At 35.8% G+C, this 26,778-nt stretch overlaps 1 protein-coding gene across 1 annotated transcript; it reads right to left on the bottom strand.

The window, feature by feature from the left end:
- Positions 1-1,055: 1,055 nt before the first annotated feature.
- On the bottom strand, positions 1,056-26,408 carry LOC132560878 (meckelin-like). The gene is made up of 20 exons (XM_060225579.1): positions 26,360-26,408; positions 24,343-24,431; positions 24,007-24,103; positions 23,717-23,801; positions 22,830-22,902; positions 20,426-20,482; positions 20,111-20,173; positions 18,883-19,004; positions 17,946-18,192; positions 11,935-12,070; positions 11,591-11,659; positions 10,436-10,587; positions 9,591-9,845; positions 8,836-9,277; positions 7,981-8,189; positions 7,175-7,294; positions 3,309-3,413; positions 2,257-2,359; positions 1,793-1,935; positions 1,056-1,237 (listed from the first exon to the last, which is right to left on the bottom strand). Exons 1-20 carry the CDS (start codon positions 26,406-26,408, stop codon positions 1,157-1,159), a joined length of 2,697 nt encoding a protein of 898 aa, XP_060081562.1. The 3' UTR covers positions 1,056-1,156.
- Between the last annotated feature and the right edge of the window lie 370 nt (positions 26,409-26,778).

Raw genomic sequence — 26,778 nt, 5'->3', positions numbered from 1 at the left:
CTCTGACTCTGGCCCATTGAAGGACTGGAATGTGTAATCAAAGAATCAGGAATGTAGAAATCTTTCACAAAGCCTCCTCTAACACTTAATATATATTTCATATCTTTGACAACAGAATGAATTATAAATCCATTGAGGTCTTGTCCTTCAAAATACAATCTTTATCCTGTAAACGTATTTAAAGCCTGTGACCTTGAGAGTGGGCCTAGGTTGTTTCAGAGAAAGGTACAAAGTACTTAAGAGTTACGCTTCTCTAAGAGATATTCTTTGAAATCTTCAGGTGTTAACAAAAGGATCATTACTTTGTCCAATTCTATTTTTCATCTCTAATACTACTGGTATTCTGTAATTCTAACACACAACCTACATCTTGACATTTGGCCGAGGACTAAAGTCAAAGTCAATGGTTCTATTTTGGATATGCCATATTTATCCAATAATAAGTCCATGTCTGGTACTAAGTCCATGTTCAGTAACAGGTTAATGCCTGGTTATAAGCCTTTGCCTGGTAAAGAGCATGTCTGGTAATATGCTCGGTCTATCCTTGATCAGTAGAACTACTGCACCAATAAATGATATTCATTGTCCTGTAATAAGCCCACCTCCTGACTTTAAGTCAGAGGTTTGTGTTGACCCTCTGGACTAAGTATAGGATTAACTTAGTATATTTACAAAATGATGATAAAACATGTTTAGAAATAAATAACATGGAATGAAAAATGTGCTGTGTATTTAAAGGTTCCTCTGTTTTTAGTTGATTGTGGAGGTCAGACAATCACTCTGCCCTACTGTCCACTACTAGTCACTTGTAAAATGCTGTAGTTCAATAACTGGTTCTTGTAAATCTGCCTCTATTGGAAGACTCACATACATATGTAGGTTAACCAACCAGACTGTACTATTGTCAGACAAAAGTGGTTAACTGGTTCGTGCCCTCTCAAATGTAATATGGCTGCCCCATGGTAAACCAGACTTGTATACAATGTATTTATACACAATATTGGAAACATCAAATGACCAATAATTTATACAGTATGAAATAACTGTTGCCTTGGTCCACATTTCATCACACAATAGCCAGGAATTCTAGAAGTCTGTATCTACTTCCATGGACAAGACTGGACAGGAGTAAGATAGAACAAAGCTTCTGATTGGCTTATATAAGGAACCTCTCATCTACAAGAGTTTTCTTGGCTAAGTTCTTCTCCCCTCCACTGCGCCTTATAATAGCAATGATCTGTTGAACAAAATAAATGAAATTTTTCAATTATTTCTTTCTCAAATTCCATCATGTGAGCACCTAATCTTTGACATTATCTTGTTCAATGTTGTGTGATTTGTAACAGCATTTTGTTTCGTTTCGTTATTTTTAATTGTGGTTGTATTTCTAATCATTTCCTTATCATTTGTACATTTAATAAGGCACCTAATAAACTATGATACTATAAAATCAATGGTTTTTGTGCAAGTTTTGTTTTTGTGGATGTTAACACATTCATACGTCCATGAAATGATTAAGAAAAAGTTAAGAAAACTTATTATCTTAGCAGTGGTGAATATTGTAAGTACTTTTTAACCATGAAATCAAATGCTGATGGGAAACCATGAAATTTGACTCACCAAAATATACAATAATAAATAAACAGTATGGTATACTTCAATGATATCACAAAGGTTACTTATCTTGATGGCAATATGTTTCTGTGGTAACATACACCCATGGTAACATATGCCCATGGTTATACCTCATATATATCTCTTTGTTAATCTAGAATAGAAGAGAGTGTCTTACCTCTATAATTATATACGTGATGACACCAGCGAGGACAAAGTTGGTAGCAATGAGATCAATGATACAGAAAAGGAGAGTATCAAAGAGCAACAGTGTGCCTTCATTACCGTAGAACAGACAGTTGTCAAATGAATGTCCATCATCTAGAAAACAAACATATGTGTTCAGGGACATCCAAAGGGATTCACATCGGCCATTTATTAGTATTTTTGAGTTTTTGTTGTTTTGACTTTAAATTTTTCATGTGGAAGCAAAACTAATGTATTTTTCCTGAAGATGAAAATCTTCACTGGTTCACCAAAAGCTTGACACATTATTGTCATTGTAATCTTTTGTGGAAATAGTGGAATAACCAATGGTTTCCTTCATTTTCATTATTTTTCACAATGTTGTTTTACTCCAAAAAATGAAAGCCCCTCGATAATTACAAAAGTAGTTTAACAAGGGAGGTAACAAATAATTACCATTATAAAAGATGCCCTTCTCTGAAGCATCAAAGAACTCCGTATCCATGATGCTCTCCATCAATGTTTTGTCCTTAACAACATAGTCCAGATCCTTAAGTGACTGTAAAAACAACATAAAACATTGTAAATAAATATTATCAAATGCACTGAATATCACAACAACATTGTCAATATATATTTATATAGGTGGGCTTATTACCGGGCGTAAGATTAATGCTAGGTAAACACTGCCAGATATCCATTATTTATTTCTATCTGCTGTCAGGTAAAAAGTTGAAATGGTAGTAACAAATGAACCAGGTGGAACAAAGAACAGACATGGATTGGGACCGAGATCGAGGAATGTTCAACTGTTGTTGTGAGATGGGGCCAGTAGTGCCTCTCTAAAACTACCTGGATGACTGTCACAACTTTTCAAAATCCCTATATGAAACAAGATAGGTGTATACATGAGTATGAATATTTTAATGAGATTTAATTCTTTCATACTTCGGTTGTTTTTTCCACAGTCCACACTTTTCCTGATTTTACTGAAAGAATGTATTTGTAATAACTTAAAAAAAAATTTGGTTTTGTTTATCGTATTTTCTAGGGTAATTTTTTTTTGGGGGGATGGGGGAGGGGGTGAACTCCTCAAAAAGGACAGATTTTACAGTATTCTGTGAGAGTAACAATGAAATATACTGATTTTCAGTTTGTTTGTACATTTTTTATGAATTTGCTCTATCTGTTGTTTCCTACACCTGATAAAGAAGCATTGATTTATCGTAGAATACTTCTGTGCCAGATGAACCATTTCAATTATGAAAAAAAAACTTGTTGTTAATGGCCAGTTAACATATCTTGAGAAAGACACTTTACCCAATGTGGTGGGCCTCCTGTATGTTGTACAGTGAGGCAGTCACCAGCTACAAGGAAACTCTATTTCAAAGTGACCCTGACTGTTGACAGGGAGATAAAGACAACAAACAAACAAATCTTGTCTGTACCTTATGGCATTAGTGAAGTTGTTTATCCCCCTACAATGATCTTTTGAACTAGTGACTTACGTGATCTATAAATGCAGATAAGAATCTGTTTATCACTGCATAAGCTTCCACCTGTTTTTCATTTGCAGTGTTCTTTCCCTTTGGTGCACCAACAGCACCGGCATTCTGAAAATAATGAAAGTTATGATAGAAATGTTTTTGTCAGCCAACGAAAGAATGGTGAATACATTTGTATATCACTACATGTACATGTATTGTGTGTCCTGAAAATTCAGGACAATTACATGTTTCTGTAATTTCTTAATCACAATTCCATGACACTATCAGCCACTGTACCTTAGAAAAGGACTCATCCTTTACTTTTTACATGGAAGTAGGATTTCTCTTATATCTTATATATAATATATTGTTTTCCATTCAATATCCTAAGTCTGATTGTTTAATCAATATCCTACTGATTGTTTAACCAATATCCTACTGATTGTTTAACAATATCCTACTGATTGTTTAACCAATATCCTACTGATTGTTTAACAATATCCTACTGATTGTTTAATCCTACTGAATATCCTACTGATTGTTTAACCAATATCCTACTGATTGTTTAACCAATATCCTACTGATTGTTTAACCAATATCCTACTGATTGTTTAATCAATATCCTACTGATTGTTTAATCAATATCCTACTGATTGTTAACCAATATCCTACTGATTGTTTAACCAATATCCTACTGATTGTTACTTATTCAATATCCTAATTGTTTAATCAATAATATCCTACTGATTGTTTAACCAATATCCTACTGATTGTTTAATCAATATCCTACTGATTTGTAAACCACCAATATCCTACTGATTGTTTAACCAATATCCTACTGATTACTTATTCAATATCCTACTGATTGTTTAACCAATATCCTACTGATTACTTATTCAATATCCTACTGATTGTTTAACCAATATCCTACTGATTACTTATTCAATATCCTACTGATTGTTTAATCAATATCCTACTGATTGTTTAACCAATATCCTACTGATTACTTATTCAATATCCTACTGATTGTTTAACCAATATCCTATGATCAATATCCTACTGATTGTTTAATCAATATCCTACTGATTGTTTAACCAATATCCTACTGATTACTTATTCAATATCCTACTGATTGTTTAATCCTAATATCCTACTGATTGTTTAACAATATCCTACTGATTGTTTAACCAATATCCTACTGATTGTTTAATCAATATCCTACTGATTGTTTAATCAATATCCTACTGATTGTTTAACCAATATCCTACTGATTGTTTAATCAATATCCTACTGATTGTTTAACCAATATCCTACTGATTGTTTAACCAATATCCTACTGATTGTTTAACCAATATCCTACTGATTACTTATTCAATATCCTACTGATTGTTTAATCAATATCCTACTGATTGTTTAACCAATATCCTACTGATTGTTTAACCAATATCCTACTGATTGTTTAACCAATATCCTACTGATTGTTTAACCAATATCCTACTGATTACTTATTCAATATCCTACTGTTTAACCAATATCCTACTGATTACTTATTCAATATCCTACTATCCTACTGATTGTTTAACCAATATCAATATGATTGTTTAACCAATATCCTACTGATTACTTATTCTGATTGTTTAACCAATATCCTACTGATTGTTTAACTTAATATCCTACTGATTGTTTAACCAATATCCTACTGATTGTTTATTCAATATCCTACTGATAATATCCTCAATATCCTACTGTTTAACCAATATCCTACTGATTGTTTAACAATAATATCAATATCCTACTGATTGTTTAACCAATATCCTACTGATTGTTTAACCAATATCCTAATTGTTTAATCCTACTGATTGTTTAATCAATATCCTACTGATTGTTTAACCAATATCCTACTTGTTTAACCAATATCCTACTGATTAACCAATATCCTACTGATTGTTTAACCAATATCCTACTGATATTCAATATCCTACTGATTGTTTAATATCCTAATATCCTACTGATTGTTTAACCAATATCCTACTGATTGTTTAACCAATATCCTACTATTGTTTAACCAATATCCTACTGATTGTTTAACCAATATCCTACTGATTACTTATTCAATATCCTACTTTTCAATATCCTACTGATTGTTTAACAATATCCTACTGATTGTTTAACCAATATCCTACTGATTGTTTAATTATTCAATATCCTACTGATTGTTACTGATTGTTTACCAATATCCTACTGATTGTTTAATCAATATCCTACTGATTGTTTAACCAATATCCTACTGATTGTTTAACCACCAATATCCTACTGATTGTTTAACCAATATCCTACTGATTGTTTAACCAATATCCTACTGAATATCCTCTGATTGTTTAATCAATATCCTACTGATTACTGATTACTTATTGTTTAACCAATATCCTACTGATTACTTATTCCAATATCCTACTGATTGTTTAACCAATATCCTACTGATTGTTTAACCAATATCCTACTGATTACTTATTCAATATCCTACTGATTGTTTAACCAATATCCTAATTGTTTAACCAATATCCTACTGATTACTTGGTTTAATAAACAATATCCTACTGATGATTGTTTAAAATACCTACTCAATATCCTATTCAATATCCTACTGATTGTTTAACCAATATCCTACTGATTGTTTAACCAATATCCTACTGATTAACAATACAAACAAATCTTGTTATTCCAATATCCTACTGATCTTTTAACTACTGATTGTTTAACTTAAATATCCTACTGATTGTTTAACCAATATCCTACTGATCCTGTTTAACTGATTGTTTAACAATATCCTACTGATTGTTTAATCAATAGCAATATCCTACTGATTGTTTAACCAATATCCTACTGATTACTTATTCAATATACTGATGTTTAAAATATTACTTATTCAATATCCTTGATTGTTTAATCAATATCCTACTGATTGTTTTGTAATCCTAATATCCTGTGTGTACTTATTCAATATCCTACTGATTGTTTAATCAATTACATGTTTAACCAATGTATTTTTAACCAATATGATTGTTTACTATCAATATCCACTGATTGTTTAAATAAGGTTTACCAATATCCTACTGATTACTTATTCAATATCATGGTTTAAGTATCCTACTGATTGTTTAACTTATATCCTATATATAATATATTGTTTAATCAATATCCTACTGATTGTTTAACCAATATCCTACTGAATTATGAAATAAATTGTTTAACAATATCCTACTGATTAGGCTATATGCAATATCCTACTGATTGTTTAATCAATATCCTACTGATTACTTATTCAATATCCTACTGATTGTTTAATCAATATCCTACTGATTGTTTAATCAATATCCTACTGATTGTTTAACCAATATCCTACTGATTGTTTAACTAATATCCTACTGATTGTTTAACCAATATCCTACTGATTGTTTAATCAATATCCTACTGATTGTTTAACCAATATCCTACTGATTGTTTATTCAATATCCTACTGATTACTTATTCAATATCCTACTGATTGTTTAACCAATATCCTACTGATTGTTTAACCAATATCCTACTGATTGTTTAACCAATATCCTACTGATTACTTATTCAATATCCTACTGATTACTTATTCAATATCCTACTATTCAATATCCTTATTCAATATCCTACTGATTGTTTAATCAATATCCTACTGATTACTTATTCAATATCCTACTGATTACTTATTCAATATCCTACTGATTGTTTAACCAATATCCTACTGATTGTTTAACCAATATCCTACTGATCGTATGAAATGAAAGAATTTCAGAAAACTTCACTAAAAGAGATGATTTTATTGAAAGACCTTGGCATAATCAACATAACTTTACCTCTAATGCGACAGGTAGCATCACCTGTTCGTACTTCAGACGCAGTTTTCGTGGCAGTGACATCATAAATGTCTGGTTGTCAGTGTTCGGCACCAAACCTCTCTGACCACATAGATCTTCCTGCAAAACATCAGAGTCAAGGTCATAATATAGGTTACAGTCAAAGGGAAGATTTCTAATGATCACTGGGGTCATGGGGGTCATGGAAACAATACAAAACTTCCACCAGTAAAATACAATTAATGGATACTGGAGAAAATCTTTTGGAGTCCAACTCCTGACCAGAGTGTTAGTGAAACTGATGATTGCCTCTTGAAAACAAAACATTTGACATAACATTTTAAGAAAGAGCAATAATTCGGTTTGAGGTAATGAATCTCATACGGTGTACATCCTTTAAGTATGAACAATGTATAAATCAAACTACATTATCCTAGTTCAATGAAATCAAAGTTATGATACAGACATAAACTTTTAACAAAGTGCTCTAACTCTGTTATTCAGGAGTTGCAGGCCTTGAATTTTTCATGGAGCTTAAAAATAGTTACAGACAATGAGACAAGGTCAAAGACATCATTACAATTTCTCTGACACCATAACAAGTCCACAGACACAATCACAAAGACAGGTCATAGAGACACAGTAAGAGACATGAAGACATGGTCACAGACACCAAGACATGGTCACAAACACAAAAACACAGTCACAGACACTAAGACAGGGTCACAGACACAGAGACACAGTCAAAAAGAGAGAGACCAGTTTTTAAATCATTTAATCATATGATCAATAAGCCATTGACAAACCTCCTCTCTCTTCATCATCTCGAACATCTCCTTCATGTTGGTGTCAGCTCGACCGTGGACAGATCGGCCATGAATGTAGTATCCAAACTGGGCATGGGCCATCACAAACACACTGATGTTACTCATAGAACACAAGTCTACAAACTGGCGAATTGCGTCCTCTACAAACCGCTCGTAAATAAATGTAAAGAATATCCACTGCACCACTCCTGTTCATAACAACAAAGATACAGAGTAAACTCTTTCAACAGCACATCTTATATTCAGATAGATCTTAATCAGGAAATAATATCTATGCAAAACTTTTCATGGGTGACAATGAGAACACAGATCAAAGGTGTGAGATTCCATGTGAAAGGAGGCATAAAGATACCTGCTTACCTTTTTGTTATACTACCTTATTGTTACACTTAAGGTAGTATACTACCTTACTATTATACTTAAGGAGGTAAGCTACCTTAGTGTTATACTTAAGGTAGTATACTACCTTACTATTATACTTAAAGAGGTATGCTACCTTAGTGTTTAACTTTATTAACTTTATTAAGGGGATATGTCACTTTTCTGTTATTCTTATGAGGATATGCTACCTTACTGTTATACCATATTATTATTTGCTATACTTAAGGGAATATGTGTGACCTTACCATTATATTTAGGGGGGTATGCTATCTTACAGTATATTAATATACTTTAGGAAATATGCTACTTTACTAGTAACATAAGGTGGTATGCATCTTAACTTAAGAGATGACCTATAACCTGTATACATTTCAATCCATATTTAACTGGATTCACTTTGCTGTTTGCATTAACCTAAAATAAAACTCTTAGTACATTTCGCTGTATACATACCGACAATGAGATAGACAGAACCAGCAATTCCATATCTGAACATGGTACTCATGGCAGCCATATACTCTGTTGAGTCCTTGATTACACTGCCATTGGGATCTTTTGTAGCCACATTTTCAAAACCCACAACATACAGGAAAAACACTACTGCAAAAATCTGGAAAATATGGTTCACTTTTCTGGTAGTCTGAATTTCATTCCATTCATTAGCTACAAAGTAGGTGCGCCATATTGATACACTGCCTGTGGGTTTTTTGCTGTCTGTGACCTGTCCTGCACCCCTTGGGCGCTCCCAGTCAATAAAGAATACATCAGCTGTGCATTGGATGACAATCAGGTGCACTATCTGTAAGGCTTTCAAAGCAAATGCTGAACCAAACAATGCCAACCATTCCTCTTCTGCCAAGTCACGCAGATGAAATAGGAATAAAACATCCTGGTCCTGATGACACAAAACAACAATCAATCTTATAAATAGTCATTAAAAAAGAACTTTTAAACATAATAAATAAACACATTGTATATAATACAAATGTATAAATTAATTCATAAAAACGCATCACATACAAAAAAAACCTTATACATTATTTCATCCAATTCAAGCTTATCAAAGACCTCCATACACACATATATTTTCTAATCAATTCAAGCCAATGAAAATTGTGGAAATTAATATGTGTGATGACCTCATGGAATTTAGCATAGATGTTCTTTTTTATAAACACATCCACTCCTATTTATACATCTATACGAACCTTGTAGAAGACAAGGAAGTAAAAAGCAATGCCAAATGAGATGATGAAGAAGACATTTGCAAGAGACCCAGCTGCAAAGAAGATAAAATTGAGGATAGTTCCAAAATCTATGGCAAGTTTGCCGGCTCTTTTGGACCAAACCCAGGCTCTGTACCCTGCATATAGTACACCAAGTGTGGACAGGGTGCCTGTAGCAATCTGAAAGTCTCGCCGAAATTTGATCTGAGTCATCCAGTATGTGACGGTGAAGGTTGGCTGTTAAAATAAAATTTAATACATAATAAACAAATAAATACAGAAAGTATATATCATTACTTAATACCAAATTCATACAAAAACTTAAAGAAAAACAATGTGTTTCTAAACGTGTAAAGTGTGACATCTGACTGTTTAACCTTCATCAATGAGCGCTGATATCTAATCAAGTAAAGATCCAGATTCTACATCAAAGTTGTAAATAGCTTATATTTCAAAAGTAGTCAAATGTGACCTTTGACCCTTCAACCTTGACCAATGACCACCAGAATCTTCATGTGCAGAACTTGATGATATGATACTATGGTGCACATAAAACAAAATCAGTTGAAGGTTTAAGTATTTATCTTATTCTTGGGATTTTTGCTACTGACAAACAGGAAGACACACATGAAAGCAATTTAATGTTTGATTTCCTTACTGAGAGAGGGTATAATCTCTGGTGAATTTTTGAAAGTGATATGTGGTATTCTATTACTGGATTCCAGCAAACTATTCCCTGCTCAAGTAGTAGAATCTTTGTACAGTGAACTCATAGATTTTCATATCAAAACAGTCAAAATTAAATGTAATGTTAAATTTGTACTTACAGAAATAGTTGCCCCTTCGTTCGCACTTGTAAGGGAGACTTGATCATACTCAATGTTGAAGTAGGGCGGGTATATAGTACCATCTCCTGTTTCTGTCAGTCGAACAATTATCTCGATACTCTTCACATATCTCACATACTCTGGTGGAGAAACTGTCACAAAAAAATAAATAATCATCAACCATATAAAATTAACGTGTACAGCAGTTTAATTGTACCATTGATGCAGTAATGACAAAAACTAACAATGTCATGAATTCTTTTTTGTCTATTGAAGTCGATCAATACATGCTTGTCGCCTTCTTTATTTGTAGATTTTTTTGTACAAGAGATGAAGCTTTTATTTAATATCATAAACAACTGTATGAATTAATCTTGGAAAAATATACATTTGTAAAGAAAGGGAAAAATCTAACAATTCAAACAAGGGTTATAGGATATTCAGAAATTTGATACAATAATGTCCTTCTGATTGTTTGAACATCACAGTATGCAGTCAAAAAAACAAGTATCAGTGAAATTAATCAACGCTCCCTGAAAATGACTTAATTGGGCACAAAAATTTTATCAAATGGCAATAGTTCTGTAATTAAGAAGTTGCAGGCCCTGAATTAGGTATACTGTACATTCTCTCCGTATGACCAATGTATACACCAAGTTTCAACTAAATTATGAAAAATAGAGTTATGGTTAGTATACACTGCATTTCTTCTTATTGAAATCTATCTACCTATGAAATTTCATGATGATAGTTTTGTGATATGCTCTGGACAAAATTAAGAGGTACGGATGGATGAACAGACAAACAGATGGACAAGGCAGGGATCATATGCTTTTCCTTTGGGGAGCATAAAAACTCACATTCATTTAAGCACATACACCATGTAATGATGAACGGCCACTCAAGTGAAATTGATTTTATCATCAAATGATACACAAATAATAATGATTTGATTATCAAACGACACTCAAGTAAAACAGGAAATGCCAACTGCTACACATACATTTTTATCACCCATGTTTTCACATTTTTATCACCCATGTTTTCACAAAACTCACGAAAATTCTTTAACTTTTCCATTTGAATATGAAACATTACAATGATGTGTATGATACACAGGTGCTGTGATGGTACACTACATACAAAGTTAGTTACCTGGTCCTGAGGCTACATTGTCCACCAAGAAGAATCGCCTCACCAGCTGCCAGTCCTGAGCATCAGATCCTACAAAATATTTAAAAGGTTTATCAACTGTTTTCTCAATCCAAAGTTGTCAAATGTGACCTTTGACCATTTAAACTTGACAACCTTATTATGATAAGATGAACAACTTGGTGTTACAATACTATGGGGTTCATATCAACATAAAATCTACTGAGATTATTTTATGATATAATATGATTTGGCATGAGACAGAACCCAACAAGATGTATTATTATTGTCCACAATGACAATTCTATTTAGGAAAAGTAAAGATATCTGAGAATCCTTGTACTTACCTGTATTAACTGAGCTACCACTGCTAACATAGTTTAGTATTCTCAAAGGAGTTCTATACATCTGTTCTGCATCATTTCTCGTAAACTTCAGGTCTAGTTGTTGGTTAAGAAGTATAAAAAATTGGCTTAATTTATTCTTTAAATCAAAACCTGTCAACAACCTGCAAGAGATTTCAAGCTTTCAAGGATCGGACTTGTAAAGTACACAGATGTGAGGATCTTACCCACCCGAGGACTTCAGGTTTTGTTTAGGAGTAAGGGCTCTGCCAGTAAAACATCTTACCCACCCGAGGACTTCAGGTTTTGTTTAGGAGTAAGGGCTCTTCCAGTAAAACATCTTACCCACCCGAGGACTTCAGGTTTTGTTTAGGAGTAAGGGCTCTGCCAGTAAAACATCTTACCCACCCGAGGACTTCAGGTTTTGTTTAGGAGTAAGGACTATTCCAGTAAAACATCTTACCCACCCGAGGACTTCAGGTTTTGTTTATAGGAGTAAGGGCTCTTCCAGTAAAACATCTTACCCACCCGAGGACTTCAGGTTTTGTTTAGGAGTAAGGGCTCTTCCAGTAAAACATCTTACCCACCCGAGGACTTCAGGTTTTGTTTAGGAGTAAGGGCTCTTCCAGTAAAACATCTTACCCACCCGAGGACTTCAGGTTTTGTTTAGGAGTAAGGGGACTCTTCCAGTAAAACATCTTACCCACCCGAGGACTTTTTGTTTAGGAGTAAGGTCAGGTTTTGTTTAGGAGTAAGGGCTCTTCCAGTAAAACATCTTACCCACCCGAGGACTTCAGGTTTTGTTTAGGAGTAAGGACTATTCCAGTAAAACATCTTACCCATCCTTGGACTTCAGGTTTTGTTTAGGAGTAAGGGCTCTTCCAGTAAAACATCTTACCCACCCGAGGACTTCAGGTTTTGTTTAGGAGTAAGGGCTCTTCCAGTAAAACATCTTACCCACCCGAGGACTTCAGGTTTTGTTTAGGAGTAAGGACTATTCCAGTAAAACATCTTACCCACCCGAGGACTTCAGGTTTTGTTTAGGAGTAAGGACTATTCCAGTAAAACATCTTACCCACCCGAGGACTTCAGGTTTTTGTTTAGGAGTAAGGGCTCTTCCAGTAAAACATCTTACCCACCCGAGGACTTCAGGTTTTGTTTAGGAGTAAGGGCTCTGCCAGTAAAACATCTTACCCACCCGAGGACTTCAGGTTTTGTTTAGGAGTAAGGACTATTCCAGTAAAACATCTTACCCACCCGAGGACTTCAGGTTTTGTTTAGGAGTAAGGGCTCTTCCAGTAAAACATCTTACCCACCCGAGGACTTCAGGTTTTGTTTAGGAGTAAGGGCTCTTCCAGTAAAACATCTTACCCACCCGAGGACTTCAGGTTTTGTTTAGGAGTAAGGGCTCTTCCAGTAAAACATCTTACCCACCCGAGGACTTCAGGTTTTGTTTAGGAGTAAGGGCTATTCCAGTAAAACATCTTACCCACCCGAGGACTTCAGGTTTTGTTTAGGAGTAAGGGCTCTTCCAGGAGGACTTCAGGTTTTGTTTAGGAGTAAGGGCTATTCCAGTAAAACATCTTACCCACCCGAGGACTTCAGGTTTTGTTTAGGAGTAAGGGCTCTTCCAGTAAAACATCTTACCCACCCGAGGACTTCAGGTTTTGTTTAGGAGTAAGGACTCTGCCAGTAAAACATCTTACCCACCCGAGGACTTCAGGTTTTGTTTAGGAGTAAGGGCTCTTCCAGTAAAACATCTTACCCACCCGAGGACTTCAGGTTTTGTTTAGGAGTAAGGGCTCTTCCAGTAAAACATCTTACCCACCCGAGGACTTCAGGTTTTGTTTAGGAGTAAGGGCTCTGCCAGTAAAACATCTTACCCACCCTTGGACTTCAGGTTTTGTTTAGGAGTAAGGGCTCTGCCAGTAAAACATCTTACCCACCCGAGGACTTCAGGTTTTGTTTAGGAGTAAGGTCTATTCCAGTAAAACATCTTACCCACCCGAGGACTTCAGGTTTTGTTTAGGAGTAAGGGCTCTTCCAGTAAAACATCTTACCCACCCGAGGACTTCAGGTTTTGTTTAGGAGTAAGGGCTCTTCCAGTAAAACATCTTACCCACCCGAGGACTTCAGGTTTTGTTTAGGAGTAAGGACTATTCCAGTAAAACATCTTACCCACCCGAGGACTTCAGGTTTTGTTTAGGAGTAAGGGCTCTTCCAGTAAAACATCTTACCCACCCGAGGACTTCAGGTTTTGTTTAGGAGTAAGGGACTTCAGGTTTTGTTTAGGAGTAAGGGCTCTTCCAGTAAAACATCTTACCCACCCGAGGACTTCAGGTTTTGTTTAGGAGTAAGGGCTCTTCCAGTAAAACATCTTACCCACCCGAGGACTTCAGGTTTTGTTTAGGAGTAAGGGCTCTTCCAGTAAAACATCTTACCCACCCGAGGACTTCAGGTTTTGTTTAGGAGTAAGGGCTCTTCCAGTAAAACATCTTACCCACCCGAGGACTTCAGGTTTTGTTTAGGAGTAAGGGCTCTTCCAGTAAAACATCTTACCCACCCGAGGACTTCAGGTTTTGTTTAGGAGTAAGGGCTCTTCCAGTAAAACATCTTACCCACCCGAGGACTTCAGGTTTTATCTAGAGCTAATGGCTATTCCAGTAAAACATCTGATTCACCCTAGGACTTCAGGTTTTATCTAGAGCTAATGGCTATTCCAGTAAAACATCTAACTCTCCCTTGGACTCCAGGTTTTGTTTAGGAGTAAGGGCTCTTCCAGTAAAACATCTTACCCACCCGAGGACTTCAGGTTTTGTTTAGGAGTAAGGGCTATTCCAGTAAAACATCTTACCCACCCGAGGACTTCAGGTTTTGTTTAGGAGTAAGGGCTCTTCCAGTAAAACATCTTACCCACCCGAGGACTTCAGGTTTTGTTTAGGAGTAAGGGCTCTTCCAGTAAAACATCTTACCCACCCGAGGACTTCAGGTTTTGTTTAGGAGTAAGGGCTCTTCCAGTAAAACATCTTACCCACCCGAGGACTTCAGGTTTTGTTTAGGAGTAAGGGCTCTTCCAGTAAAACATCTTACCCACCCGAGGACTTCAGGTTTTGTTTAGGAGTAAGGGCTCTTCCAGTAAAACATCTTACCCACCCGAGGACTTCAGGTTTTGTTTAGGAGTAAGGGCTCTTCCAGTAAAACATCTTACCCACCCGAGGACTTCAGGTTTTGTTTAGGAGTAAGGGCTCTTCCAGTAAAACATCTTACCCACCCGAGGACTTCAGGTTTTGTTTAGGAGTAAGGGCTCTTCCAGTAAAACATCTTACCCACCCGAGGACTTCAGGTTTTGTTTAGGAGTAAGGACTATTCCAGTAAAACATCTTACCCACCCGAGGACTTCAGGTTTTGTTTAGGAGTAAGGGCTCTTCCAGTAAAACATCTTATTCAGGTTTTGTTTAGGAGTAAGGGCTCTTCCAGTAAAACATCTTACCCACCCGAGGACTTCAGGTTTTGTTTAGGAGTAAGGGCTCTTCCAGTAAAACATCTTACCCACCCGAGGACTTCAGGTTTTGTTTAGGAGTAAGGGCTCTTCCAGTAAAACATCTTACCCACCCGAGGACTTCAGGTTTTGTTTAGGAGTAAGGGCTCTTCCAGTAAAACATCTTACCCACCCGAGGACTTCAGGTTTTGTTTAGGAGTAAGGACTATTCCAGTAAAACATCTTACCCATCCTAGGACTTCAGGTTTTGTTTAGGAGTAAGGGCTCTTCCAGTAAAACATCTTACCCACCCGAGGACTTCAGGTTTTGTTTAGGAGTAAGGACTCTTCCAGTAAAACATCTTACCCACCCGAGGACTTCAGGTTTTGTTTAGGAGTAAGGGCTCTTCCAGTAAAACATCTTACCCACCCGAGGACTTCAGGACTTCAGGTTTTGTTTTGTTTAGAGTAAGGGCTCTTCCAGTAAAACATCTTACCCACCCGAGGACTTCAGGTTTTGTTTAGGAGTAAGGGCTCTTCCAGTAAAACATCTTACCCACCCGAGGACTTCAGGTTTTGTTTAGGAGTAAGGGCTCTTCCAGTAAAACATCTTACCCACCCGAGGACTTCAGGTTTTGTTTAGGAGTAAGGGCTCTTCCAGTAAAACATCTTACCCACCCGAGGACTTCAGGTTTTGTTTAGGAGTAAGGGCTCTTCCAGTAAAACATCTTACCCACCCGAGGACTTCAGGTTTTGTTTATTTGTAAGGGCTCTTCCAGTAAAACATCTTACCCACCCGGGACTTCTTTTGTTTAGGAGTAAGGACTATTCCAGTAAAACATCTTACCCACCCGAGGACTTCAGGTTTTGTTTAGGAGTAAGGGCTCTTCCAGTAAAACATCTTACCCACCCGAGGACTTCAGGTTTTGTTTAGGAGTAAGGGCTCTTCCAGTAAAACATCTTACCCACCCGAGGACTTCAGGTTTTGTTTAGGAGTAAGGACTATTCCAGTAAAACATCTTACCCACCCGAGGACTTCAGGTTTTGTTTAGGAGTAAGGGCTCTTCCAGTAAAACATCTTACCCACCCGAGGACTTCAGGTTTTGTTTAGGAGTAAGGGCTCTTCCAGTAAAACATCTTACCCACCCGAGGACTTCAGGTTTTGTTTAGGAGTAAGGGCTCTTCCAGTAAAACATCTTACCCACCCGAGGACTTCAGGTTTTGTTTAGGAGTAAGGGCTCTTCCAGTAAAACATCTTACCCACCCGAGGACTTCAGGTTTTGTTTAGGAGTAAGGACTATTCCAGTAAAACATCTTACCCACCCGAGGACTTCAGGTTTTGTTTAGGAGTAAGGGCTCTTCCAGTAAAACATCTTACCCACCCGAGGACTTCAGGTTTTGTTTAGGAGTAAGGACTATTCCAGTAAAACATCTTACCCACCCGAGGACTTCAGGTTTTGTTTAGGAGTAAGGGCTCTTCCAGTAAAACATCTTACCCACCCGAGGACTTCAGGTTTTGTTTAGGAGTAAGGGCTCTTCCAGTAAAACATCTTACCCACCCGAGGACTTCAGGTTTTGTTTAGGAGTAAGGACAGGTTTTGGTTTTGTTTAGGAGTAAGGGCTCTTCCAGTAAAACATCTTACCCACCCGAGGACTTCAGGTTTTGTTTAGGAGTAAGGGCTCTTCCAGTAAAACATCTTACCCACCCGAGGACTTCAGGTTTTGTTTAGGAGTAAGGGCTCTGCCAGTAAAACATCTTACCCACCCGAGTACTTCAGGTTTTGTTTAGGAGTAAGGGCTATTCCAGTAAAACATCTTACCCACCCGAGGACTTCAGGTTTTGTTTAGGAGTAAGGGCTCTTCCAGTAAAACATCTTACCCACCCGAGGACTTCAGGTTTTGTTTAGGACCCGAGGACTTCAGGTTTTGTTTAGGAGTAAGGGCTCTTCCAGTAAAACATCTTACCCACCCGAGGACTTCAGGTTTTGTTTAGGAGTAAGGGCTATTCCAGTAAAACATCTTACCCACCCGAGGACTTCAGGTTTTGTTTAGGAGTAAGGGCTCTTCCAAAAACATCTTACCCACCCGAGGACTTCTTTTGTTTAGGAGTAAGGACTATTCCATTCCCCACCCGAGGACTTCAGGTTTTGTTTAAACTATTCCAGTAAAACATCTTACCCACCCGAGGACTTCAGGTTTTGTTTAGGAGTAAGGGCTCTTCCAGTAAAACATCTTACCCACCCGAGGACTTCAGGTTTTGTTTAGGAGTAAGGACTATTCCAGTAAAACATCTTACCCACCCGAGGACTTCAGGTTTTGTTTAGGAGTAAGGACTATTCCAGTAAAACATCTTACCCACCCGAGGACTTCAGGTTTTGTTTAGGAGTAAGGGCTCTTCCAGTAAAACATCTTACCCACCCGAGGACTTCAGGTTTTGTTTAGGAGTAAGGACTATTCCAGTAAAACATCTTACCCACCCGAGGACTTCAGGTTTTGTTTAGGAGTAAGGGCTCTTCCAGTAAATAGCTACAACTTACCGACTGTGAGTAATATGTTCCAAATGTGTAAGCTGCGTCTAGTCGTTTTGTTGTGTCAGTACAGAGCTGTAAAAGGCCGCCAGTGACCGGTGACACACCCAGGAATTCTCCATTAATTGTATAACGGGCCACATAGAAGTTAAGGTAGGACACTGGACTAAAGGTGTACACTGTGGTCTGTGACGTGTCTTCCAATATTCTGTCCCCATTTCCTTCCTCATAGTACAGCATAGGCAAACTCTCAGGCCTAATCAGCATCAATAAGGAAATCACAATAACCAATCAGAACTCTCAACCAATCAAAATAAACAACCAATCAGAACTATTTACTAGTCAGAATCAATAACCAATTAAATCAATAATCAATCAGCATTTAACAGCTTCTGATATACAGAGAAACATTTGTTCTATGTTTCTTCAAACTTTGTACAAAACTTAATCTTCATCAAATATTAAATCCATCCTTTATGCCATAAACATACATTTTAGTTTCAAAGTAAAACTTTATAAAACATTTTGTTTGAAGTCTATAGGCAAAGGGGCAAAACAGGATCAAGCTACACTTAAGTGGCAGTTTTCCTGTATACTAGGGAAGGGAAATCAATTAAAATCAATAAATGATTATTACATAAATGGCTGACTGTGTGACTCAATATTCATAGAGAGTGAATGCATTCTCTACTGCAGTAATATTTCTATGTGCTTTTTGTAAGTATTATCTAACACATCTTGCTTATCTAGACTTTGTACAAGAGTGAATATTATTGGCAACTGGCATAATAAGACTTGTTTCTGCTAAAACACAAGAAAATAAAACGGCACCGATGATTATTATAAAAATTACAACTGATCATTTCATCTGGTGAGATTAAACTATTAGATAACTGACAGCCTCTGCTGAGCTGGTATAAGATAGACTGAATGAGGGGATACCTACGTGTTTGCCTCTATCTCCTTGTACATGTTACAGGCTCGGTTGGCATTTGTCCCATCAAACTCGTACCATGTAAGGGCACACAGGTTACTCAGAATGATGCAGGCAGTTGAATTTTGTTTTGACTAAAATTACAAAAAAAATCTGCTTATCAAACACTTCAACCTTACCAGTGATAAATGAAAGATATCTTAGAACACAATATTTATTCAGTGATGCCTGGTAATAAATCCTGTTAGCAGTACAGCTCTCAACTACCTGTAATGGTTTTTCATCATTCTGTACATAATAAACTGACCCCCTGACTTTCCGACCCCTGGACTCTACCCTGGTCTAATACACATCTATATACTTCATCTTCAACTGTTTTTTATGAGAATATGTTTTAAATGAAGCTCCTAAAACAATACGTACTTTGTTACTTATATTTTCAGGGGACTGAATTTCACTATAATCATAATTATTACAGACAACCTGAAATCAAATACCTAACAAACATTTTACAAAAAATTAAAACAAAAAAGATGTGTTATACCTGTATACATTGATACAAATTGATAGACAAACTTGATATTAAATGTCCCTGAAGTGGCTGAAACCAGGTGATCATGAAATTTGTGCTCCACAGAATTAAACAGAATTAGTGTATGCTGTGAATCCTATTATAGTTGAGGGTTTTTATTTTCATTTTTTTTTTTTGATATCTGCAAAAAGCAAGCAAAAATTAAAAGTTTGGTTACATTTTCAGTTTTGTATCATATGCTAATTGGTCAACATCCAGTCATATGTTATTCTATTTCACATCAAATTGTACTCTGTGACAGTAATTAAACATTTTATTGCACACTCATGGAAGTGTTCTGTGATGTCGCATAATTTCTGCAAATAAAATTTGTTGGACACATGTCTGCCACGTTGCATGACAATGCAATACAATGTTTTATAAAAAATGCTGTGTTGAAAAGTATGGAATAAGACGCAATATAGATGACATTGGAGTCTATCATCAGCATTCAGTTCTCTTGTTTTAGATGTTATTAAATACTTATGGCCTTTTGTTTTGATTGATATGAGAATTTGATGAGGTAGAATATATCATATAAAAGACTCATACAGGCCATTTGATTGATTTCTGTGAAAAAACACCCTTTTGTTTCAACCTTATGGTAAAGTTTTAAGAAATCGGATCAATATAATAAAGTCCAATAACTCCTCTATAACAATACTGTACCTGACACATGGTGTAAGCTGCCTCCAAATGCTCACTTAAGTAAAGTGATGCCACATCTCCACTCTGTTCAACAACAAAAATTTTCTTTAGAACTAATCGACACCTTAGAGAAGACACCCACACATCAATGTTAGTGAAAGTTATACGACAATATGGGGCTGGTTACACTAAGAGAGAGAAATTTAACCAGGGTGCTAATTTTCATCAATATATCTACAATTCAATACTACATTAAACATGTCAGCAAGTTCAGGGAAAAATTAATTTCTTTCATTTCTTTAGTTGTAGAAGACATATTTAGACTTTGGGACTTACTGTTAGAGGTACATTGAAGTCAGGGGTGATGGTAGAGGCGAAACACAATCCTCCTTTCTGTAAATAAAATAACATAAATATCAAAACATCATTTAAGAAAAAAAAATGATGAAATATTTTCAACTTTTCCCAAAATACTGAATATGAATTACGGTGCTTTAATTCATCATGTCTACTGATAAACTATACTGATAAAATTATAATATCATTCAATTTACCCCTAAAACTTCCGTTGTTCTAAAAGGATTATGAAGAATGGAACCTTATATTGAATCTTAACCATGGCTTTCATGTTAAAATGTCATGATAGCAATTAATATTAATAGTTCTAAGCCACGATCCATTATCCTTCAAAACTGACAGAGCCTAAAAGGACCAAAGAGGGTTTCTTTTTAACTTCTCCCCTAATATCAAACAATTCAGAAAGACAAAAGTTGAAAAAGACCTTTTTACAATGTAATTGTCAATTGTACATGTATTTGTGCAGAGATCTTTAAACACACCTGGTGTACGACAGGACATAATTATCAGCGGTATGGAAAAATATTTTAAACCATTAGGCACAGGACTAGTGGACTGAAAATTTTACTTGTCCGGATTGGAAATTTACTCGTCCAAATTCAGCCATGAAATGGCAACTTAATCAGCGAGGATGTGACATTTTTTCTATTTTTATTTTAAGTTTTAGTGAAAAAAACTATGCAGTGACTGCTGCTTTGCGTCAGACATTGTGTGCTACTTAGGCCTATCTGTAGAGTTTGTTTATATCCTACTGACTAGGTGCTGTTAAGTACAGACCGGTACATGTTGGTACCGCCCGAGAGCACCTGCTGCTTTGCGTCAGACATTGTGTGCTACTTAGGCCTATCTGTAGAGTTTGTTTATATCCTACTGACTAGGTGCTGTTAAATACAGACCGGTACATGTTGGTACCGCCCGAGAGCACCTGACATTAGTACGACCGTGGTAAAATGACTAACGTACTTCAAATGCTATATTTGACTTCATGGGAGTTCCGGTGTAATCAAAAGTTAGAGTGCAGACTGGAATATTTTGTTTTCGAAGTACCGTAAACATGTTTCTTTGTTTCAAATTTTCTTTACATTTTTAGTAATATTAATTTCATTGGAAAAAAGTACTCGTCCAACGGACGACTGGCAAAGATAAGTCTGGTTGTCCGAGACAATTTTCACTCGTCCATGACGACTGGACGAGTGCTTTTCCAAACCCCTAAATTATCCTGAAATATTTTTTCATCATTTATTACATTTTTCTAACATTGTTTCCTTATTTCCACCTATTTATGGTTCTATTTTCATTTTCCAACCATTTTTTCAACCATATAATTTTTTCATAAAGCATAAAAAAAACAATTTGGAGAAAAATGTAGAATGTAATCTTAAACGCTTTTAAATAGGTGTTTTATTGCAGAAATCTAGAAGCACTCTGGATTGGTGAAAAAACACCTTCTTTTTAGTTGACACTACCCAAACTGTAACAGATACTGATCTATAAGGAGTGTTGGGCAGGGTAAGACCACTCTTGACTAGAGTAATATGTTACAGTGACCTCATGATATTGTTAACTATCAATACTACAGTAATGTGTTACAGTGACCTCATGATACTGTTAACTATCAATACTATGGTAATGTGTTACAGTGACCTCATGATACCGTTAACTATCAATACTATGGTAATGTGTTACAGTGACCTCATGATACTGTTAACTACCAATATGTGTTACAGCGACCTCTTGATACTGTTAACTATCAATACTATGGTAATGTGTTACAGTGACCTCATGATACTGTTAACTATCAATATGTGTTACAGCCACCTCCTGATATCGTTAACTATCAATATGTGTTACAGCGACCTCATGATACTGTTAACTATCATTACTACGGTAATGTGTTCCAGTGACCTCATGATACTGTTAACTATCAATACTACAGTAATTTGTTACAGTGACCTTATGATACTGTTAACTATCAATACTACGGTAATGTGTTACAGTGACCACATGACACCGTTAACTACCAATATGTGTTACAGCGACCTCATGATACTGTTAACTATCATTACTACGGTAATGTGTTCCAGTGACCTCATGATACTGTTAACTATCAATACTACAGTAATGTGTTACAGTGACCTTATGATACTGTTAACTACCAATATGTGTTACAGCGACCTCTTGATACCGTTAAATATCAATATTACAGTAACATGTTACAGCGACCTCATGATATTGTTAACTATCAATATTACAGTAACGTGTTACAGTGACCTCATGATACTGTTAACTATTAATACTACAGTAATGTGTTACAGCGACCTAGTGATACTGTTAACTATCAATAAAGATGGCTGAATTGGTAAGATATAAAAGTCATTCTTACCCGATTAGTTACAGGACATTGACAATTTGTCAGAGAAGGATCAAGCGACAGGTATGCTGTACAGCGCTCACACCTACAACAAACAATATAAAGCTGATATTCTGATTTCCTGAGCTTAACTTGTTGAAAACAGTAACTGTTTCTCAATAAGATTAAAATAAAGATCTGCTCAACACTGAATTTTTATAGTCTGAAAGAAGAACTCCTAATTGTCAAATTAAGATCAATACTACCGTGTTGTCACTGATAATATTGATGTATCAGTGATATCACTGAGTTGTCACTAATACAATTGAGTTCTCACTATTTAGTTGCCACTGTCAATATTGAATTGTCACCAATACTATTGCATTGTCACTTTTGAGCTATTACTGATACTACTAAATTGTCTCTGGTACTCTGGCATTGAGTTATCACTGGTACTATTGAGTTGTCAGTGATACTATTGAGTTGTCACTGGTACTATTGAGTTGTCAGTGATACTATTGAGTTGTCACTGGTACTATTGAGTTGTCAGTGATACTACTGAGTTTTCACTGGTACTGTTGAGTTGTCACTGATACAACTGATATGTCACTGATACCATTGAGTTGTTACTGATACTAAGGAGTTGTCCCCAATACCACTGAATTGTCCCCAATACCACTGAGTTGTCACCAATACTACTGAATTGACACCAATAACACTGAATTGTCCCAATACCACTGAATTTACACTAATACCACTGAATTGACACCAATAGCACTGAGTTGTCACTGATACCACTGAGTTGTCACCAACACCAATGAACTGTCACCAACACCAATGAATCGTCACCAATACCACTGAATCGTCACCAATACCACTGAGTTGTCACCAATTCCAGTGAGTTGTCACTAATACTCTACCTGTTGCCGACACGGAATGTTGAGTTGGTACACACTCGACAAACTTGTCCGGTTTCCACAATTCTTCCATCAATTTCACGCTCAACTAAAATAAAGAAGAGTAAGTCTTTACATCATCTTCATTGAAAATGTACATAGGTAATACTATCACACTTTGAGCATTTAAAATCTACACAAACTTGGAAAATATGTGTTTGGTACGTAGAAGTTGAATGTTCAGATTGCTTTACTATGATAGTAGGAATATCCCAGTGGTTTTAGTTTACTCAGGTATAACTGTAGTAACATACCTGGTAGGTCTGGACATGCATTACACTTGAGAGAGACTGGATTAAACACTGCATCTGTTGGACAGCTAACACATCTCCAGCCATCCTGGGACCTTGCCTGTGTAAATAGAAAAGTGAACTTAGCCTTTCTATCTTTCCAGGGATTGTGTAACACGCAGCCTTTTATATATCTGTCTTCTCAAATGGAAATCTTTCATTCATAAAAACATCAATATGCATACCCACAAATCAGGTACCACATAAACCTCTGTAATTTGGGCAGGTACTTCTTGGGGTTGAAAATGCTGAAAATATGCTACTAATTACATAATTTATACATCTGATATTGTTGTTTACCTGATTCAGTGGACATTTTTCACACTGTACATTATCTCCACCAAAGTTTGTGATATATTTGAATCCTTCTTTGCACTCACAGTTTAACTCTGCAAAAAAGAGAAAGCATCTGTATCAATTAAGTACGATCTTGATGCATTATGTTGTCTGTAAGTTATTGATGAAAAATACCAATATTTCTTATTTTTGTTTGGAACCCATATAATATAATAACCAAGTAGCTGAAATAAGCATTTCAAACATTTTGTCAACAATGCCAGTACATGATGAGCTTCTTTTCCCTAAATGTTTAAATCAATTTTATATATAAAACAAGAGTATCAGTTAAACAGATAAACACTCCTGAAAACAACATTATTGGAAACAAAATCTTAACAAAGTGCAACAATTCTTTAATTGACGGGTCAATGGCTTTGAATTTGGTACACCTCACATTGTCTTAGTGTGATCAATGTATCTACAAAGTTTCATTATCCTAGTTTAAACGCAAGCAATTTAAAGTTGTGCTCTAAACACAACATTTTGACAAAGGGCAATAACTCTGTAATTAAGGAGTTGCAGGCCCTAAATATTGTACACTGCACATTATCTTAGTAGGATCAATGTATACACAAAGTTTCATTATCCTACTTATATTGCAAGCAAAGTAATGCTCCAGACACAAAAATTTAACCAAGGGCAGTAACTATGTAATTAAGAGGACAAGGGCCCTGAATTGGGTATACTGCATATTTCCTTTGACAAATGTATACACCAAGCTTCATGATCCTTACTTTACTTTGGGCAAAGTTATGCTCCAGACATGAAAGGACGAATGGACAGATGGATGCACAAGATGGTGACTACGTCTGATAAAAATAACCTGAAGTTTTGATCAAACAAAGAAGGAAAATATAAGGATTTTCTAGTTTCATCTGATAAGTCTTGAAAAAGTTTTCCACTCCATGTTCTTTATCTGAGGTTCAGCCCACCACTTTCCTGACTTTTGTTGGAATGTTCAATCTGTATATGATTCATACAACTATTGTAAACTTGCTATTAGCAATAATAAAAACTATTCTTAAACACTTTGCTACTTATCAAGAAGATGTAATACTGCATATAAGCAATCAGATCACCTAGCGAGATCTGTATAATCAATAACAGTTATAATCTCCAATTAGTGACCATGACTAAATGATACAGATACGACTGTAATGATCTAACTAAATGGTTTGTGTTGACGGATTATTCTATGAAATCAACAACTAATATTCATGGAAATTTGGATCAAATAAAGCACATCATATTTATAGAATATATTGGATGAAATTTTACAGAACTATCAGACAAATATTGGATAAACCAATAAAAAAATCAGCTGTAATTTGATGTTAATAAAAAAATAATATATTATTCTGAATATTTTTGTATCTTTATTTTTTCAGTATATCATTTCAATTTAACTATCTTCAATACTGAACAGATATCATTCATTTGCAATCAATTATGTTTGAATAGCATGCTTGGTAAGAAGTTATAGATAACAATAAAATGACATAGAACTATTGTTTTCTCTTAGTGAAAATAAAAGTAAAACTTGCACTTCCAGTTTAGAAAATGATCATCAATGTTGATATCTCATATTTGATTGTTGGGAATGGGTTGCCTTTTCGATTACAATTGGTCATCAGGACAACACTAGCTATATGTAACACTGCTACCATGATCCCTCACTCATAACAACCCTTGTTTTGCTTTCACACTCCATCTGTTTTGTGTCCACTTCTGGTAAGGAAGACACTACTATACTTGTTTATGTACACACACACACACACACACTAGGGAGGTCGGCGACGGTCATTTACAGGCTTATTACGTTCTGTTGGAGCAAAAAACCCCATTTTTTCGGGTTTTTCACACTAAAATTAAAATATCAAATAAGCGTAGTTGGGGGATAGAAATATATCAAAATAAAGTTTAAGACTTCTATTTTCTTATTTTGGTAATTATTTTGTAATAAGATATAAATTCCTACCATTGCATGGAGTTCGAAGTGAAGTCGTTTCCAAAAATTCGGCCGCCATGTTGATTTATGTGTCAACAAGTGTGCCAAGTTCAGAATTAAATCCGCTGGCTATTACTGGACCAATTTTTACCATTAATGGCTTAAAATTTAGGAAATATAGTCTAGTTTTTGAAACTGAGTGATCTCTTTTGAAAAAGTATAGGGATCACACTGTAAAAAATATAAATTTGCAAAACAGTGTTTTTTTACCGTGATATCACTTCGCCGCGAACAGGGATCACTCGGATTATGGTAGCCTGGACCTTCATCTAGCGATTGGTAACCAAGGTTTCAACAAAATAACAAGAGCAGCCAGCGGAAATCATTGGATATTTGAATGACTTTTGCCACAATGTTTTGTTCGTATGAGTTATCGAACTTTGCTGCTG

This window comes from Ylistrum balloti, unplaced genomic scaffold, assembly GCF_031769215.1.
Source record: "Ylistrum balloti isolate Yb309-2 unplaced genomic scaffold, AGI_CSIRO_Ybal_v1 Utg371126, whole genome shotgun sequence".
Taxonomy (NCBI): Eukaryota; Metazoa; Mollusca; class Bivalvia; order Pectinida; family Pectinidae; genus Ylistrum; species Ylistrum balloti.
This window is presented reverse-complemented; position numbering and strand designations above follow the sequence as displayed.

What these genes read in the sequence shown, in the direction of transcription:
- LOC132560878 (XM_060225579.1), bottom strand. Translation starts at nt 26,408, where the DNA reads ATGGCGGCCGAATTTTTGGAAACGACTTCACTTCGAACTCCATGCAAT. An exon ending in AATGTCCTGTAACTAATCGG is followed by an intron (nt 20,483 to 22,829) that starts GTAAGAATGACT and finishes TTTTATTTACAG; the next exon opens with AAAGGAGGATTGTGTTTCGC. An exon ending in TCACGTATATAATTATAGAG is followed by an intron (nt 1,238 to 1,792) that starts GTAAGACACTCT and finishes TTTGTTCAACAG; the next exon opens with ATCATTGCTATTATAAGGCG.